This window comes from Mobula hypostoma, chromosome 5 (genome assembly GCF_963921235.1).
Source record: "Mobula hypostoma chromosome 5, sMobHyp1.1, whole genome shotgun sequence".
Classification (NCBI taxonomy): domain Eukaryota; kingdom Metazoa; phylum Chordata; class Chondrichthyes; order Myliobatiformes; family Myliobatidae; genus Mobula; species Mobula hypostoma.
Window position 1 is genome coordinate 48905087 of NC_086101.1, and position 16196 is coordinate 48921282.

Genomic DNA, 16196 nt, shown 5'->3' on the forward strand with positions numbered 1-16196 from the left:
ATATCCTATTATTTGAACTAAATGATCAAACAACGTATGAGGTACAAACAGCTGCATCTGTGCTAGTCTGATGGAATTGGGTTCATGAAGTTCTAAACTCAAAGAGTTTAAGCCCTGTTTGATACAAGTAGCTACAGGTACCATCACTAAAGAGAGGTTATACTGTAGCTAACTACTCTTTAAAGGCTAGATTATTTCCCTGTTTATCGTTCACGGTGAAATTAGCTGCCAATACCCATTATATGAGCGGTGGGCTCCCCCACTAACCAAAGAGGACATACTTCCAGCTACCAAAGTAGTTTAAACACAGTTCATTTATTTTTAGTGATACTGTAGCCACGCGCAGATGCGCTACTAAAGAAACACACGGAGGCAGAGGGAGCTGAACTCAGAATGCCTTTACTGATTCAAAATCGTGCGCTTAAATCTCCCCTCCCATGGGCCCCTGAGACCCGTGGGGCGGACATGACGTCAGATTGTCCCTGGAAGGTCCGCCCCGAGCGGGTAGTTCCAAACGCGCTACCGTGTGTCTGCCCGCGGTTCGAGTCCCGCGTGTGCAGGCCGCCACTGCACCATCCCCCCAGAAATGTCCATCGGAGGAGTGGAGCCCCCAGTCTGTGTGGCTTGCCTGGGTGGCTGGCCTTGCCGGCGAGGTGCGGGTACCCTCACTGGTTGTGGAATGTCCAAGTGCACCGGTTTGAGGCGGCCACTGTAAAAGTCTCTTCCCAGCCACCCACCTCCACAACACACATGGTTCCGTTGTGCCGGATCACCTTGAAGGGTCCCTTGTACGGCCGCTGTAGAGGTGACCTGTGCATGCCCCTGCGAATAAAAACAGTCTCGGAGGTCTTTAGGGGTGAAGGATGGCATGAGACCATGCCTGGAGGTCGGGACCGGCTACCTTGTCCACAGCCTCGTCAGCACTGCTGCTGGAGTTTCTTCCGAACCTCGGGCCACTGGTACGAACTCGCCTGGGACTGTCAGAGGGGCGCCGTAGACTAATTCCACCGAGGAGGTGCCCAGGTCCTCCTTGGGGGCTGTGCGGATGCCCAGTAGGACACAGGGAAGTTCATCTGTCCAGTTGGGGCCCCTGAGGCATGCCATCAGGGCCGACTTGAGATGCCGGTGGAATCGCTCTAACAAACCGTTGGACTGGGGATGATATGCTGTGGTGTGATGCAGCTGGGTGCCCAGGAGCTGCGCCAGTGCTGTCCACAAACCAGACGTGAACTGCACCCCTCTGTCAGAGGTGATGTCCATTGGGAGGCCGAACCTTCCGTGGACAATTTGCAATGAACATCCTGGTGCAGGACTCAGTGGACGTGTCTGCAAGCGGTATGTCTTCCGGCCATCTGGGTGAACCTGTCTACCATGGTAAAGATATACCTGGCGCCCAGGGAGACTGGCAGGGGGCCGACAATATCCACATGGATGTGTTGGAACCTCCTGTACATCGGCTGGAACTGCTGGAGGGGAGCCTTCACGTGCCGCTGGACATTGGCGGTCTGGCAGTGTACGCAGGTCCTGGCCCAGTGTCCGACCTGTTTGCGTAAACCGTGCCAGATGAATCTGTCCGCTACCAGCTCGATGGACGCCCAGATGGACGGGTGGGCCAGGTCGTGCAGGGTGTCGAGCACCCAGCGTCTCCATGCTGCTGGTACCACGGGTTGGGGTTTGCTGGTAGACACGTCGCACTGAAGTCGATCCGCTGCCGGGCCGATGGAGACGTCCTCCAACTGGAGCCCCGAAACGGCGGTGAGGTAAGCTGGGATCTCAGTGTCCGACCATGTTCCTGAGGATGATATGCCTACTGAGTGGAGGCAGGGGCGAGACAGTGTGTCGGCGATGACGTTGTTCTTCTCTGCGATGTGGCGGACGTCCGTGGTGAATTCTGAAATAATGGACAGGTGCCTCTGCTGCCGAGCCGACCATGGGTCCGATACCTTGGCCAGTGTGAAGGTGAGGGGCTTGTGGTTCGTATAAACGGTGAACTCCCTTCCCTCGAGGAAGTATCGGAAATGTTGGACTGCCAGGTAGAGCGCGAGCAACTCTCTGTCGAAAGCGCTGTACTTCACCTCTGGTGGCTGTAGGTGCCGGCTGAAGAAAGTGAGTGGTCGCCACCGGTCCTCGACAAGCTGCTGCAGGACTCCACCGACTGCCATGTCGGAAGCGTCGACTGTGAGTGCCGTGGGTACATCGACTCTCGAGTGCACTAGGCGGGCCACCGTTGCCAGCGCCTCCTTGGCCTGCTCGAACGCCTCCGTGGACTCCGCGTCCCGTGCCACTTCTTTGGCCTTGCCGGCCATCGGGCTGAACAAGGGTCTCATGGAGTGTGCTGCCGCCAGCATGAACCGATGATAAAAGTTGACCATCCCTGTGAACTCCTGCAGGCCCTTGACCATGCTGGGCTTGGGGAACTGGCGGATGGCCTGGACCTTGTCCGGTAGGGGAACTGCGCCATGTCGGTTGATTCTGTGGCCCAAGGAGTCAATCTCCATCAGCCCAAACTGGCACTTCGCCGGATTGATTGCCAGTCCGTGGTCGCTCAGGCATTGGCAGAGCTGGCGCAAATGTGCCACGTGCTCTTGGTGCGAACTGCTGGCCACCAGGATATCGTCCAAGTAAATGAAAACGAACTCCAGGCCACGTCCCACCGAGTCCATGAGGCTTTGGAAAGTTTGGGCTGCATTCTTGAGACTGAAAGGCATCACAGAAATTCGAACAAGCCGAACGGGGTGATGAGGGGTGTCTTAGGCACGTCGTCGGGGTGCACTGGGATCTGATGGTATCCCCTGACCAGGTCAATTTTCGAGAAGATGGTCGCTCCATGCAGGTTCGCCGTGAAGTCCTGGATGTGGGGTACTGGGCATCTGTCGGCAGTTGTGGCATCGTTGAGCCTTCTGTAGTCTCCGCAGGGCCTCCATCCTCCTGCGGACTTGGGCACCATGTGCAGCGGGGATGCCCACGGGCTGTCTGAGTGGTGTACCATTCCCATCTCTTCCATCTTACGGAACTTCTCCTTGGCGAGGTGGAGCTTGTCGGGTGGGAGACTGCGAGCTCGGGCGTGCAGCAGCGATCCTTGTGTGGGGATGTGGTGCTGCACACCGTGGTTGGGGTTGGCCATAGAGAACTGCGGGGTGACTATGGTGGGGAATTCCGCCAACACCTGGCGAATTCGTTACCCAAGGGGGTCACAGAATCCAGGTGGAGGGCCAGTAGCTTGGCTTCTCCGAGCTGGAAAGTCTGGAACGTCTCGGCGTGGGCCAAACACTGGCCTTTTAGGTCGACCAGGAAGCAGTTGGCTCATAGGAAATCTGCCCCTAGTAGTGGCTGTGACACCACTGCCAATGTGAAAGTCCAAGTGAAACGGCTGGACCCGAAATGCAGTGAGATAGTTTGTGGGCCGTACGTCCGAATACTGGTGCCATTTGCAGCGGTGAGTTCGGGGCCTGGGACCGCGTTATGCGTGCCCATGTTCGAGGGGGGGAGTATGCTGACTTCAGCCCCGGTGTCTACCAGGAAGCGTCGGCTGGAGTGTCGGTCCCAGAGGTACAGGAGGCTGTCTCGGTGGCCAGCCGTCGTAGCCATTAGCGACGGCTGGCCCCGGCGTTTCCCGGAAAAGCGCATGGTGGACGGCAGCAGCACACGCCTGAGCCCCATCTTTGGTGATAGAATCACCATTGTTCCGAATTTTCGTCTTTTTCCCCGTGGGTCTCGACAGCTTCGGTTGCGGGGCCTGTGCTTTGGGGTGTGCGATCGTGGCTAGGCCAATGGAGGCTGCTCCACGTTGCTTGCTCTGCCAAAGGACGGCTGTTTCAGCCGTGACCCTGCGTGGGTCGCTGAAATCCTCACTCGCAAGGAGGTGAATGTCCTCTGGTATTTGCTTGAGGAACAACTGTTCAAATAAAAGGCACCGGCTTATGGCCATCCATGAGTGCCAGCATATCATTCATGAGCTCGGATGGCGTGCGGTCACCCAGGCCGTCCATGTGTAGGACCCGCGCGGCCCGTTCGCGGCGGGAGAGTCCGCAAGTAGAGATCAGGAGCACCTTAAGCTTAGTGTACCTGTCCTCTGTTGGTGGCTGGTGTAGGAAGTTGATGATCTGGCCTACCGTCTCCTGGTCGAGCATGCTGACCACGTAGTAGTACCGTGTGGCGTCGGCTGTAATGTTTCTGATATTGAACTGGGCCTCAGCCTGCTCGATCCAAATATGGGGCTGAGTGGCCCAGAAAGTCGGGAGCTTCAGAGAGACCGCGCTGTGCGAGTTGCTCGAACTCATGGCTGGTCGCTGAGTCGCCGGCTCCAGATGCCATCTGGAACGTTGGGGTCACCAACGTAGTCGCGCGCAAATGCGCTACTAAAGAAACACACAGAGGCAGAGAGAGCTGAACTCAGAATGCCTTTACTGATTCAAAATCGCGCGCTTAAATCTCCCCTCCCATGGGCCCCTGCGACCTGCGGGGCGGATGTGACGTCAGACTGTCCCCGGAAGGTCCGCCCCAAGCAGGTAGTTCCAAATCGCGCTACCGCGTGTCTGCTCGCGGCTCCCGATGGCGGTTCGAGTTCCACATGTGTGGGCCACCACAATCCACATTTAAATTGAGATAAAATTCTTAAAAACATTTAACCTCAGAGATTTTCTTTATTATAAAAGATTTCAAAATTACAAATGATGTGTAAAATACAAAGGATTTCCAAAACACGTACGATTCCTTTCAGCTAAAATGACATACCAACAAGTTGCAGATAAGTGAGTTACCCGTCACAGAAATCGAAGGCAGAGGATAGGATTCTAGTTCACCCCGTGTTTCTGTCATGTTTCTTACAACTCCTTGACCATTCCTAACAAGCCTAACTGCTCTCTAACATTTATATTGGCTTTTTATTTGCCACTTGGGTGACTTCACACAGATGGTCTAAATGCTTCTGACAACAGAGTTCCCAAACAACCACAATTAATGCCATGGATGATGACTCTGTGAGTATGCAAATATCCCAACTACTGATAGATTAGCTATTTAATGTGCTAAGTGATCGTATCAGTTTGGTCTGCAAACTTCCTTGAACTAAATATCTTAGCCAGCATTGTATGCTTTGATGCAGGACAATTAACATAATCCCATTGTTTTACACCGCAGTCAGCCCTGTGCTGTGGGCCAGCAGTCTGTGATCTTCAGACAATGCTGCTTGTTTGCAAACTGTCCTTTTAATTTCAGACTACTTTTTGCTTGCAATTTACATTAGGAACTGAAGACTGGCTCCTGTTTACAACAAGAAGCTGAACAAAGAATATTGAAGTTTAGCTTGCTCAAAAAACAACTCTTTGATTTCTAGAAGTGTCAGTTGCTGTGTTAGAAGTCTAAGCTTGGCAAAAAGGCCCCCTGGGCCTGGACAGGGTGAATATCCATTGCACTAGACACCAGTGTCTGTTTCTGGCTTTTGACACCTTTTTATTAGATTTCCTTCTTGACATTTCCTCCCATCTGCATTCCTCTGTACTTCTCCCACTAAACTTGAAATTAGCATGTGAACGATGGGGATGAAGACTGAGGCCATGATAATGGGAGCGGATTATGAACTCTGCTTTTAAGTAGCAGGATGGATCCTGCTGATTTTAATCAATCATTAAACTTGGATACATTTCATACAATTGCTATTGTGTGCAGTCACCTCAGATTTACAGGCTGGAAAAAAAAGCATGGCATTCATCTCCATGGTTGCTGAATCCTGTCTTGAGTGGAAATGCCTCAGTGACTATCGTCCAGTAGCACTTACATCCACAGTGATGAAGTGTTTTGAGAGGTTGCAGGTGAACCAGATTAACTCCTCTCTGAGAAGCGACTTGGATCCGCATCAATTTGCCTCCCAGAGCAATAGGTCCACAGCAGATGCCATCGCATTGGCTCCTCATTCAACCCTAGGATATCTGGACAGCAAAAAATGTATACATCTGGATGTTCTGTGTTGACTACAGCTCAGCATTCAATACCATCATCTCCTCAAACCTATCCAATAAGCTTCAAGACCTTGGCTTCAATAGTTCCTTGTGTAATTGGATCCTTGATTTCCTCACTTGCAGAGCCCTGTCAATTCAGATAGGTGACAACATCTTCTCCACAATCAACATCAGCACAAGGTTCTGCACTTATCCCCCTGTTCCACGCGCTTTACACTTATGACTATGTGGCTAAGCACAGATCCAAAGCCACATTCAAGTTTGCTGACAACACCACCGTCGTAGGCCACTCATCTTACTCAATGTCAGCCAGGCCAAGGAGCTGGCTACTGACTTTGGGAAGAGAAGACCAGAGGTCCATGAGCCAGTCCTCATTGGAGAATCAGATGTGGGGAGGGTCAGCAACTTTAAATTCCTTGGTGTTATCATTACGGAGAACCTGCCCTGGGCCAAGCATGTAAGCGAAATTACAAAGAAAGCACAACAGCGCTTCTACTTCCTTAGAAGTTTGCAAAGATTTGGCATGACATCTAAAACTTCAACAAACTTCAATGGATGCGTGTTGGAGAGTATATTGACTAACTGCATCAGAGCATGGTATGGAAACACCAGAGCCCTTTTAAATGGAAAATCCTACAAAGAGGAGTGGATAAGCCCTGGCTGATCATGGGTAAGGCCCTCCCTACCATTGAGCCTTGTCGCAGGAAAGCAGCATCCATTGTCAGGGACCCCTCCCCCCTCCCCCTCCCCCCTCCCCCTCCCCAGGTCATGCACTCTTCTCACTGCTGCCGTCAGGAAGAAGGTACAGGAGCTTCTGGACTCAGACCGCCATGTTCAGGAACAGTTACTACCCTTCAACCATTAGGCTCTCGAACCAAAGAGGGTAACTTAATTTGACTTCACTTGGCCCATCATTGAAATGTACCCTCAACCTATGGACCAAGTTCAAGGACTCTTCATCTCATGTTCTCGATATTTATGGTTTATTTATTTATTATTATTATTATTTCCCTGTTTGTATTTGCACATTGTTGTCTTTTTTCACACTGATTCAGTGGCTGAGTTGGTGCAGTCTTTTCTTGATTCTATTATGCTTCTTGTTCTGGCATGGATTTACTGTGCTTGTCCAGAAGGAAACGAATCACCGGGTTGTAGATGGTGACATATATGTTCTTTAATAATAAACTTACTTTGAACTTTGGCAGGAGCCAGTCTTGCTGGGATTCCAATGGGGACTAAATTCAAGATCGCTCCATTCAATTGAATGGAGGATCCTGGAGATAGTTGGAACACAGCAATAGGGAGGGTTGTGGCTGCCAAGAGATGAAAGGAACAAGCTTTGGAAGCAGGCGGCATGCCCTTTTATGTTTTTAATTATTTCTAATTGACTTTTCAAATGCTTTTAATTAACTATATATTTTTACTATTTTTTTACTTCATCCCTCGAGATCACTGCCATCTGCCCTGGACCATGCGGTTTCTTTTAGTATGGTCTTGGGTGCAGTAATCCTTTGGAAGCCTGTTTCAATGTTGTACAGGCCTTCCCCCAGGACCCTGATGGCTAGTTAGTTTCCACCACCCCCACACACCCTGTCACACCAGCTGTCAAAGCATTTTTTAAAATTAGATTATGAGAACACTCAGTCCTCTCTTTTATTGTCATTTAGAAATGCTTACATGCATTAAGAAATGATACATTGTTTCTCTGGAGTGATTTCACAGAAAACAGGACAAACCAAAGACTAACACTGACAGAACCACATAATTATAACATGTAGTTACAGCAGTGCAAAGCAATACCATAATTTGATGAAGAACAAACCATGGGCATGGTAAATAAAGTCTCAAAAGTCCCCGAGTCGATCGACTCCTGAGTCCCCGATAGCAGGCGGCAAAAGGGAGAAACTCCCTGCCATAAACCTCCAGGCACCGTCAACTTGCCGATGTCTTGGAAGCAGCCGACCACAGCTGACACTGAGTCCATCTGTCCGAAAACTTCAAGCTTCCGACCAGCCTCTCCGATGCAGCCTCCCGAGCGCCATCCTCTGCCGAGCGTCGTCGACCTCTCCCCAGCCACTGAAACACGCAAAGCCGAGGATTTCGGGGCTTTCTGCTCTGGAGATTCCAGTTACCACACAGTAGCAGCAGCAGCGAAGCAGGAGTTTCAGAAGTTTTCCAGATGTTCCTCTGTACTCTCACGTCTGTCTCCATCAAATCAGAATTGTGCACGGTCCCCTACTTGACAGATAACAGGCATCACCACCAAAGTGGCCGCGTGCGCTGCTGTCGCGTCGCCATCTTCTCCTCCTCCTTTTTGCATTGTTAAATGAACAACATACACAAAATGCTGGAGGAACTATGGGGGGGCAGGTGGGGCGGGGTATAAACAGTTGATGTCTTGGGCCTAGACCCTTCTTCAAGACTGGAACAGCAGGACCAAAAGTCGGAATGATTATAGATCATACGGTGCTTGAATTGCTGAGTTCCTCCAGCATTTTGTGCGTGCTGCTCAGGGTTTCCAGCCTGTGCAGAATCTCCTGTTAAAGGTCAAGGTTGCTTGAGAATGGTTCAAAATATTAAAAATCTAAAATTCTACTTTCTAAAATGATACATTAAAAATCATAAATGCAACTTACCTAAGTCAAATGACAAGTTTTACTCACCTTTTTCCCAGCAGCTGTTTTCCCCCCTCATTTCTGTGCCGACTGCATTTCTGCCATCTCTAAGCTGCCACATCTGTTGGATGGGGAGTTTGAAATCTGCAGAGGCTGGCACTGCCTTTGTGGACCGGTGCTCCCTGGAGCTTCTGTACAGATTGTGAAGAACTCAAGTATGAGTTTCTCTTCTCTCAGTTCCAGGTGAATTTTGGTGAATGACTGATACCTGTATCAGTCCATTATTGCCACATGTACCAAGATACTTTGAAAAACTTGGTTGCATTACTGTTTACAGATCAAATCATTACACAGTGGATTGAACTAGAATAAGGTGAAAAATAACAATGCAGAATAAAGTGGAAAAGTTTCTGAAATAGTACAGTACAGGTAAAAAAATAAATTGCAAAATCATAAGAAGTTTGATAGTGAGGCCGAGAGTCCATCTTACTGCACAAGACGTCCGGTCAAGAATATGATAACAATGAGTTTGGTGGTAAGTGCTTTCCTCTAACCCACCCTACAACACACTCCTACCACCACTACTTTATTATTTCCTGTCAGAGTCACCTTACGTACAGATAGTCCTGTACCTGGTGTTAGGGTGTATTCTGAGGTTAGTGTATATTAAGTTCAACAGCAGCTATTCTTCAGATTTGAATGTGGATTGCAGACGGAATTTAAAATACAGCCCTGAGCAATAGTGTTCCTGGAGCTGATTGCAAACCAGACAATGCTGATTACCATTCATTTTGGGTGTCTGGAGTGTGGGTGCGAAGAAGGAGGTGTGAAACTATACGTAATTCAAAGGAAGCATTGTAGATACATTGTAACTATAGAATTGTCCTGTTGTTATCTTTGTTCTTTAGCATATAAAAATGCCATGTGATATTGGGTTGAGAAAGCCTCTTCCTCCAAGAGTGTCTCATTTAGTTTAAGATGTCCGTGGGAGAATGCTGCCGACTGGCACATTCTCGGCTGCAGGAGTACGTGCTGAGGGACGCACTGAAACACGGTGCAGCCACCGCAAGGGCCCGGTGGGGAAGGACCACAGTATAGGTTTCTCCACCCGTGGGAGTGGGAGGGGTCGGTGGGCGGGGAGTATACCCCTCAACAATGATATGCTAAGCTGAACTACTGGAGTGCCACGTGGGTGGCTATAAATACGGATATGTACCGAGTATAATGGAAACGTATGTAAAGGATGAAAAGTTATTGAATGGTTTATTGTATATATTTATTTTTGAATAAAGTATATTTTGAAATTAAAAAAAATAAAACATTTCTGCATCCACTAGCTTCATTGTCTCTCCATTGACTCTGTTCATATTACAACACTAACATCACTTTATGTACATACAATAATACAATACATCTATGTATATAACCTAATTTATGTATTGCTGCATTGGATCCAGACTTGTGTACTAGAAATGACTCTAAACAATCTTGAATCTCAAAATTTTCAGGTTTTAGCTTCTTCCGCCTGATTTGGGGGGGTGGTGCTGGAAGAGGGAATGTTCAGGGTGGGTGGGGTCTATGATTATGTTGGCTGCTTTACTGAGGCAGAGAGAAGTATAGAGAGAGCCCATGATAGGAAAGCTAGTTGTGTCGACAACTCTACAGTTTCTATGGTCACCTGTATAGTGGACACAATGGATTGCAGAAGCATCGATAAACTCCAACCATACCATTGACTTCAGAAGACGATGTATACAGGAGCTAAGAGCCCAACGACATGCAGATTTTTATTCTATTGTTTACTTCAATTGTTAAAAGTTCTTAACTGTGTCTAAGTATCAGATCCATCAATAAAATCACTTAAAGCTTGGTAGGAAACAAGACTTTGCTTCATGTTAAAAGCCTGTCAGTCATGGTCTAAAGGCAGCAACCTCCATATTTCCACCAGCAGAGGCCTATGAGCACAGAGGACCAACAAAATTTCACCTCTGCATCTGGCCCATGTCTAGCATAGTGCAGTTCATTATAGCACACTGAAGCTTAACAGTGAGTGGAGATGCAATTCTTTTAAACTGCAGGTTTAAGCAATGCTCTGATACTGTGGAAGTGATGTTATACTTTTACTTTTAAGTTTTAGTTCAAAGACATATTCTGCACTTCCAGGACAATACACCTTTTCCAACAATTAGAACTTGGCTAATGTCCCCAGACCATTTGGTTGAAATTAACTAAACCCTTCCAAACCCCAGTGATGTCCTCATTGTTGTACTACCATAAATACTGTTTATGTTGTGAGCTTTAAGGAACAAGGAATTTCATTGCACCCTTGGATAATGACAGTACCCTGGGGCAGCACGGTAGTGTCGTGGTTAGCGCAATCCTTTACAGCACTAGCGACCTGGGTTCGATTCCTGCTGCTGACTGTAAGGAGTTTGTAGGTTGTGGGTTTCCTCCAGGTGCTCTGGTTTCCTCCCACACTCCAAAGACATACCAGTTGATAAGTTAATTGGTCATTGTAAATTGTCCCTTAATTAGGCTAGGATAAAATCGGGAATTGTTGGGTGGCACGGCTCAAAGGGCTGATTCCATGGCGAATCTCAATAAGCAAAAATAAATAAATAAACTATTTATTTATCTAACAGCCTGAGTAAAGTTTGGAAAATTAATTCTGAGGCACAACCAGACAACTAATGAAAGACCCAATGCAACAAGCCAAACTCAAAGTCAAGTTTATTGTCCCAGGTACACATACATAATATAGAAGAAACAAATATAATAATAAGTAAATCTTATTCAGTATACTTTATACAGTATACATATATTGAGTAGATTAAAAATTGTGCAAAAGCAGAAATACTATATATTAAAAAAAGTGAGGTAGTGTCCAAGGGTTCAATGTCCATTAGGAATCGGATGGCAGAGGGGAAGAAGCTGTTCCTGAATCGCTGAGTGTGTGTCTTCAGGCTTCTGTACCTCCTACCTGATGGTAACAGTGAGAAAAGGGCATGCCCTGGGTGCTGGAGGTCCTTAATAATGGACACTGCCTTTCTGAGACACCGCTCCTTGAAGATATCCTGGGTACTTTGTAGGCTAGCACAAAATATAGGGGTGACTAAATTTACAACCCTTTACAGCTTCTTTCAGCACTGTGCAGTAGCACCCCCCCCCCGCCATATCAGACAGTGATGCAGCCTGTCAGAATGCTCTCCATGGTACATCTATAGAAGTTTTCGAGTGTATTTGTTGGCGTACCAAATCTCTTCAAACTCCTAATAAAGTATAGCTGCTGTTTTGCCTTCTTTATAACTGCATTGATACGTTAGGTTAAATCCTCAGAGATCTTGATACCCAGGAATTTGAAACTGCTCACTCTCTCCACTTCTGATCCCTCTGTGAGGGTTGGTGTATGTTCCTTCATCTTACCCTTTCAGAAGTCCACAATCAGCTCTTTTGTCTTACTGACATTGAGTGCCAGGTTGTTGCTGTGACACTACTTCACTAGTTGGCATATCTCACTCCTGTACACCCTCTCGTCACCACCTGAGATTCTACCAACAATGGTTGTATTGTCAGCAAATTTATAGATGGTATTTGAGCTATGCCTAGCCACGCAGTCATGTGTATATAGAGAGTAGAGCAGTGGGCCAAGCACATACCCCTGAGGTGCGCCAGTGTTGATTGTCAGTGAGGAGGAGATGTTATCACCAATCTGCACAGATTGTGGTCTTCCGGTTAGGAAGTCGAGGATCCAATTACAGAGGGAGGTACAAAAGCCCAGGTTCTGCAACTTCTCAATCGGGATTGTGGGAATGATGGTATTAAATGCTGAACTATAGTCAATGAACAGCATCCTGACATAGGTGTTTGTGTTGTCCAGGAGGTCTAAAGCCGTGTGAAGAGCCATTGAGATTGCATCTGCCATTGACCCATTGTGGCGATAGGCAAACTGCAATAGGTCCAGGTCCTTGCTGAGGCAGGAGTTCAGTCTAATCATGACCAACCTCTCGAAGCATTTTATCACTGTCGATGTGAGTGCTACCGGGTGATAGTCATTAAGGCAGCCCACATTATTCTTCTTAGGCACTGGTAGAATTACTGTCTTTTTCAAGCAAATGGGAACTTATGCCTGTAGCAGTGAGAGGTTGAAAATGTCCTTGAATACTCCCGCCAGTTGGTTGGCACAGGTTTTCAGAGCCTTACCAGGTACTCCATCGGGACCTTCTGCTTTATGGGGGTTCAGTCTCTTTAAAGACTCTTTAACATTGACCTCTGAGATGGAGATCACAGGGTCATCAGGTGCAGCAGGGATCTTCACAGCTGTGGTTGTATTCTCCCTTTCAAAGCGTGCATAGAGTTCACCTGGTAGTGAAGCATTGCTGCCATTCATGCTATTGGGTTTCGCTTTGCAGGAAGTAATGTCTTGCAAACCCTGCCAGAGTTGCCATGCATCCAATGTTGCCTCCAACCTCGTTCAAAATTGTCTCTTCACCAGTGAAATAGCCCTCCGCCAATGATACCTGGTTTTCTGGTACAGGCCTGGGTCGCCAGAATTGAATGCCACAGGTGCAATGAAATACTTACTTACAGCAACATTACAGGCACATAGCACCAGAGACACAACATTCACCAGAAAACATAAACACAATTTATATAAGGATGCAATTGGAACAAAATAAAATTAATTGTGGTGCAAAGTGGTCAGTGTGTTGCTATGCTGACTTAGAGATGAGGGTTTGTGCGGGTTGGCTCCAGAGCAGAAAGAAAATACTATTCCTGAGCATGGAGGTGTGTGTCGTCAGGCTTCTGTACCTCCTGCCAGCGGTAAATGCGAGAAGATGACATAGCCCATGTGGGGATCTCTGATGAAGGATGGGTTTTAGGCATCTATGATGCCATTTGCAAAATGGCAAGTGAGAAGAAATTGATAATAAACACCTATTTGGATTTGGGGTCATGAGAGACAGACCCTTGCCTAAATGCACAGTTTTGTATAGAAATCATACATGCCGTCACCCAGTCACCTGACTTAACCTGTTAAGTGCAAATGAATAAGTTGTTCATTATGCTGTAATAACAGAAAATAAAGTTCCGCCGGCAGCGTTTTGTTTTGCTACTGAATCTTAAATTTAGCTGCATTTCCGCTTTCAACGGCGAACGGCTTTTTACACGTGAACTGCAGTCGCACTAATGTAGGGGGTGAGGGTGCCACAAATCTCCTCCGTCCTGGTCTGGGTAAGAGGCGTTTCTTGTTATCGGACTGGGGCGGGAGGGTTGGAGCTGTGACTAACAGGCTGCAAGAACCAAAGGAGCCTCGCCAGTGGCTCTGCTCAGATATTCAGGTAAGGTTATCAGGAAGCGGAGGCGAACGCCAGCAAAAGGGAGTAAGAAACTCTGAAAATAGTTAGCAACACGGCACCAGCAAGCAGCAGCCGACGGGCGAGACAGGCTAGAAAGTCAGAATGGAACAAGTGATAGGAGCAGGTATGATCTTTAGGAGCATTAAGTCGCTCAGGTCTCTTTAATGTTGCAGTCTTTTTTTGTGTGGGGGGGATTAGGGTGGCAAGGAGCCGCCGGCCGGAGTTGTAAGGGAGTTGAATTGGGTGGGATCTCTTAAAGACACCGAGGAAAAGGAGGAGCAAAAAGACGGCGCATCCTAGCAAGATCAGCGGTGGCTTTTTACCGTCCGTCCCTTTTGCAAGGTTCACTTCACAGCACCGCCTCACGGACCAGTGGAGACCTTTCTGTTTTAAATGTAATTGCAACTATCTCTTCTAACGTGGGTTAGGAAAGGTGTTGCTAAATAAATACTGTACTCCCTAACATATATATTCTGTACCTAGAAATGGAGAGGAGGGAACAGCCGGATTCTAATCATGCGTCGGCGTTTGCAGAAGGTCAACGCTGGGTGGAGGTGAGTAAACTTTTTAGAAGTTATTTATTATGTTTTAGAGTTCAGTATATTTTCATACTGAAAATATTATATCCGGGAAGTTCGGTGAAAACTCCAAGCGAATTGAGAAACTTAGTCCTAAGTTTTCCAACAGTACCTAAACTGATGCTGAATTTTCTGTGGACGAGCGCTTCTGTGACTTAAGTGAAAAAGACTGTTGGTTATTGATTTCACTCATTGACTGATTAGACTGCAATTCCCCCAAGGACGCATTAATTACTCTTAAGGTATGCGCTTTTTGTGCGTCTAATAGGCAAGGTTTAGGAGTAAACTACGTGTTTGTTTTCGGAAGTAGCCTCTTATTCCTTACTCTTTTTGTTCCGCGGGTTTCGATGTCAAGTTTACTGTGAAGTTAATACTTTGGGAATTAGAGAGAGATCAGTGGGGTGGATTGGAAAACGGCAACATCTGCTTGTTTGGGCTACAGGTCTGAGAAACGCGTAATTAAAGGAAGCTTTCAAAATGTTATTATTTCAGGTAACCGAGGTCATTTGAAAAGGAGGTGATGACTATTTTAGAAGTGATACTCACCTTATTGTTAAATGTAACAAGCTGACTCACTCATGGTCTCCTAGCTCACTATCTATGAGACTTCTAATTCTTTGGCAAGTCAAGTCATAAAGTGACTGTCTTTCCGAAAACCAAAGGGAGTGGAATCTCGATTGCACTTGAATCATGGTTTGGGGCCTCTCCCGTCGAATTGAGTTTCGGGAATTGGACAAGAGTGGTTATTTTGTCTATGCTGGAGGCACCTGCTTTTTGCAATTGAATTGCCTCTCTACCGTTCATAAATAGCCATTGAGCATGACAACACGCCCTTCGGCCCACAAATCTATATTATCAATCACTGATTTTTGTATTAGTCCCATTTACTGTCCCTACGTTTTCTCCAGTTCTACCATTCGTTAGCGAGAGGTGGTCAGTCTGTGGAAACCATTACCACTGATGGCTATGGAGGCCAAGTCATTGGGTATATGTGAAGCAGAGGTTGATAGCTTCTTGGTAAAGAGTAAACGGTTGACATATCTGCCTGAGACCCTTCGTCCGGACCATGTGAAGGGTCTCAGCCCAAAATGTCGACTGTACTCTTTTCCGTAGATGCTGCCTGGCCTGCTGAGTTCCTCCAGCATTTTGTGTGTGTTGCTTTGGATTTCCAGCACCTGCAGATTTTTCTCTTGTTTGTAGGCAGTTTCTTAATTAGTAAAAAGCATCAAAGGTTATGGGGAGAAGACAGGAGAATGGGGTTGAGAGAGATAATAAATTAGCCATGTTGGAGTGGCAGAGCAGACTCAATGGGCTGAACAACTTTGTTCTGCTCCTGTTTTATGGCTCCTCCCCTACACATGAGGCAACTTGCAGTGACTAACTAAACTACCTACCAGCTCATAGAAAAAAAAATAGGTGCAGGAGTAGGCCATTCGGCCCTTCGAGCCTGCACCGCCATTTATTATGATCATGACTGATCATCCAACTCAGAACCCTGCACCAGCCTTTCCTCCATACCCCCTGATCCCCGTAGCCACAAGGGCCATATCTAACTCCCTCTTAAATATAGCCAATGAACTGGCCTCAACTGTTTCCTGTGGCAGAGAATTCCACAGATTCACCACTCTCTGTGTGAAGAAGTTTTTCCTAATCTCAGTCCTAAAAGGCTTCCCCTTTATCCTCAAACTG

General features: G+C 47.2%; 1 protein-coding gene across 3 annotated transcripts in view; it reads left to right on the plus strand.

Moving 5' to 3' along the window:
* Nucleotides 1–13916: 13916 nt before the first annotated feature.
* Nucleotides 13917–16196, plus strand: part of lmo7a (LIM domain 7a) — a 232457-nt gene continuing 230177 nt past the window's right edge. For all 3 annotated transcript variants that reach the window (XM_063048465.1, XM_063048466.1, XM_063048467.1), the window contains exons 1-2: nt 13917–14053; nt 14413–14483. In XM_063048465.1, the coding sequence (XP_062904535.1) occupies nt 14032–14053; nt 14413–14483 (93 nt within the window). In that variant the 5' untranslated portion in view covers nt 13917–14031. The remainder of the gene's footprint in view (nt 14054–14412; nt 14484–16196) is intronic.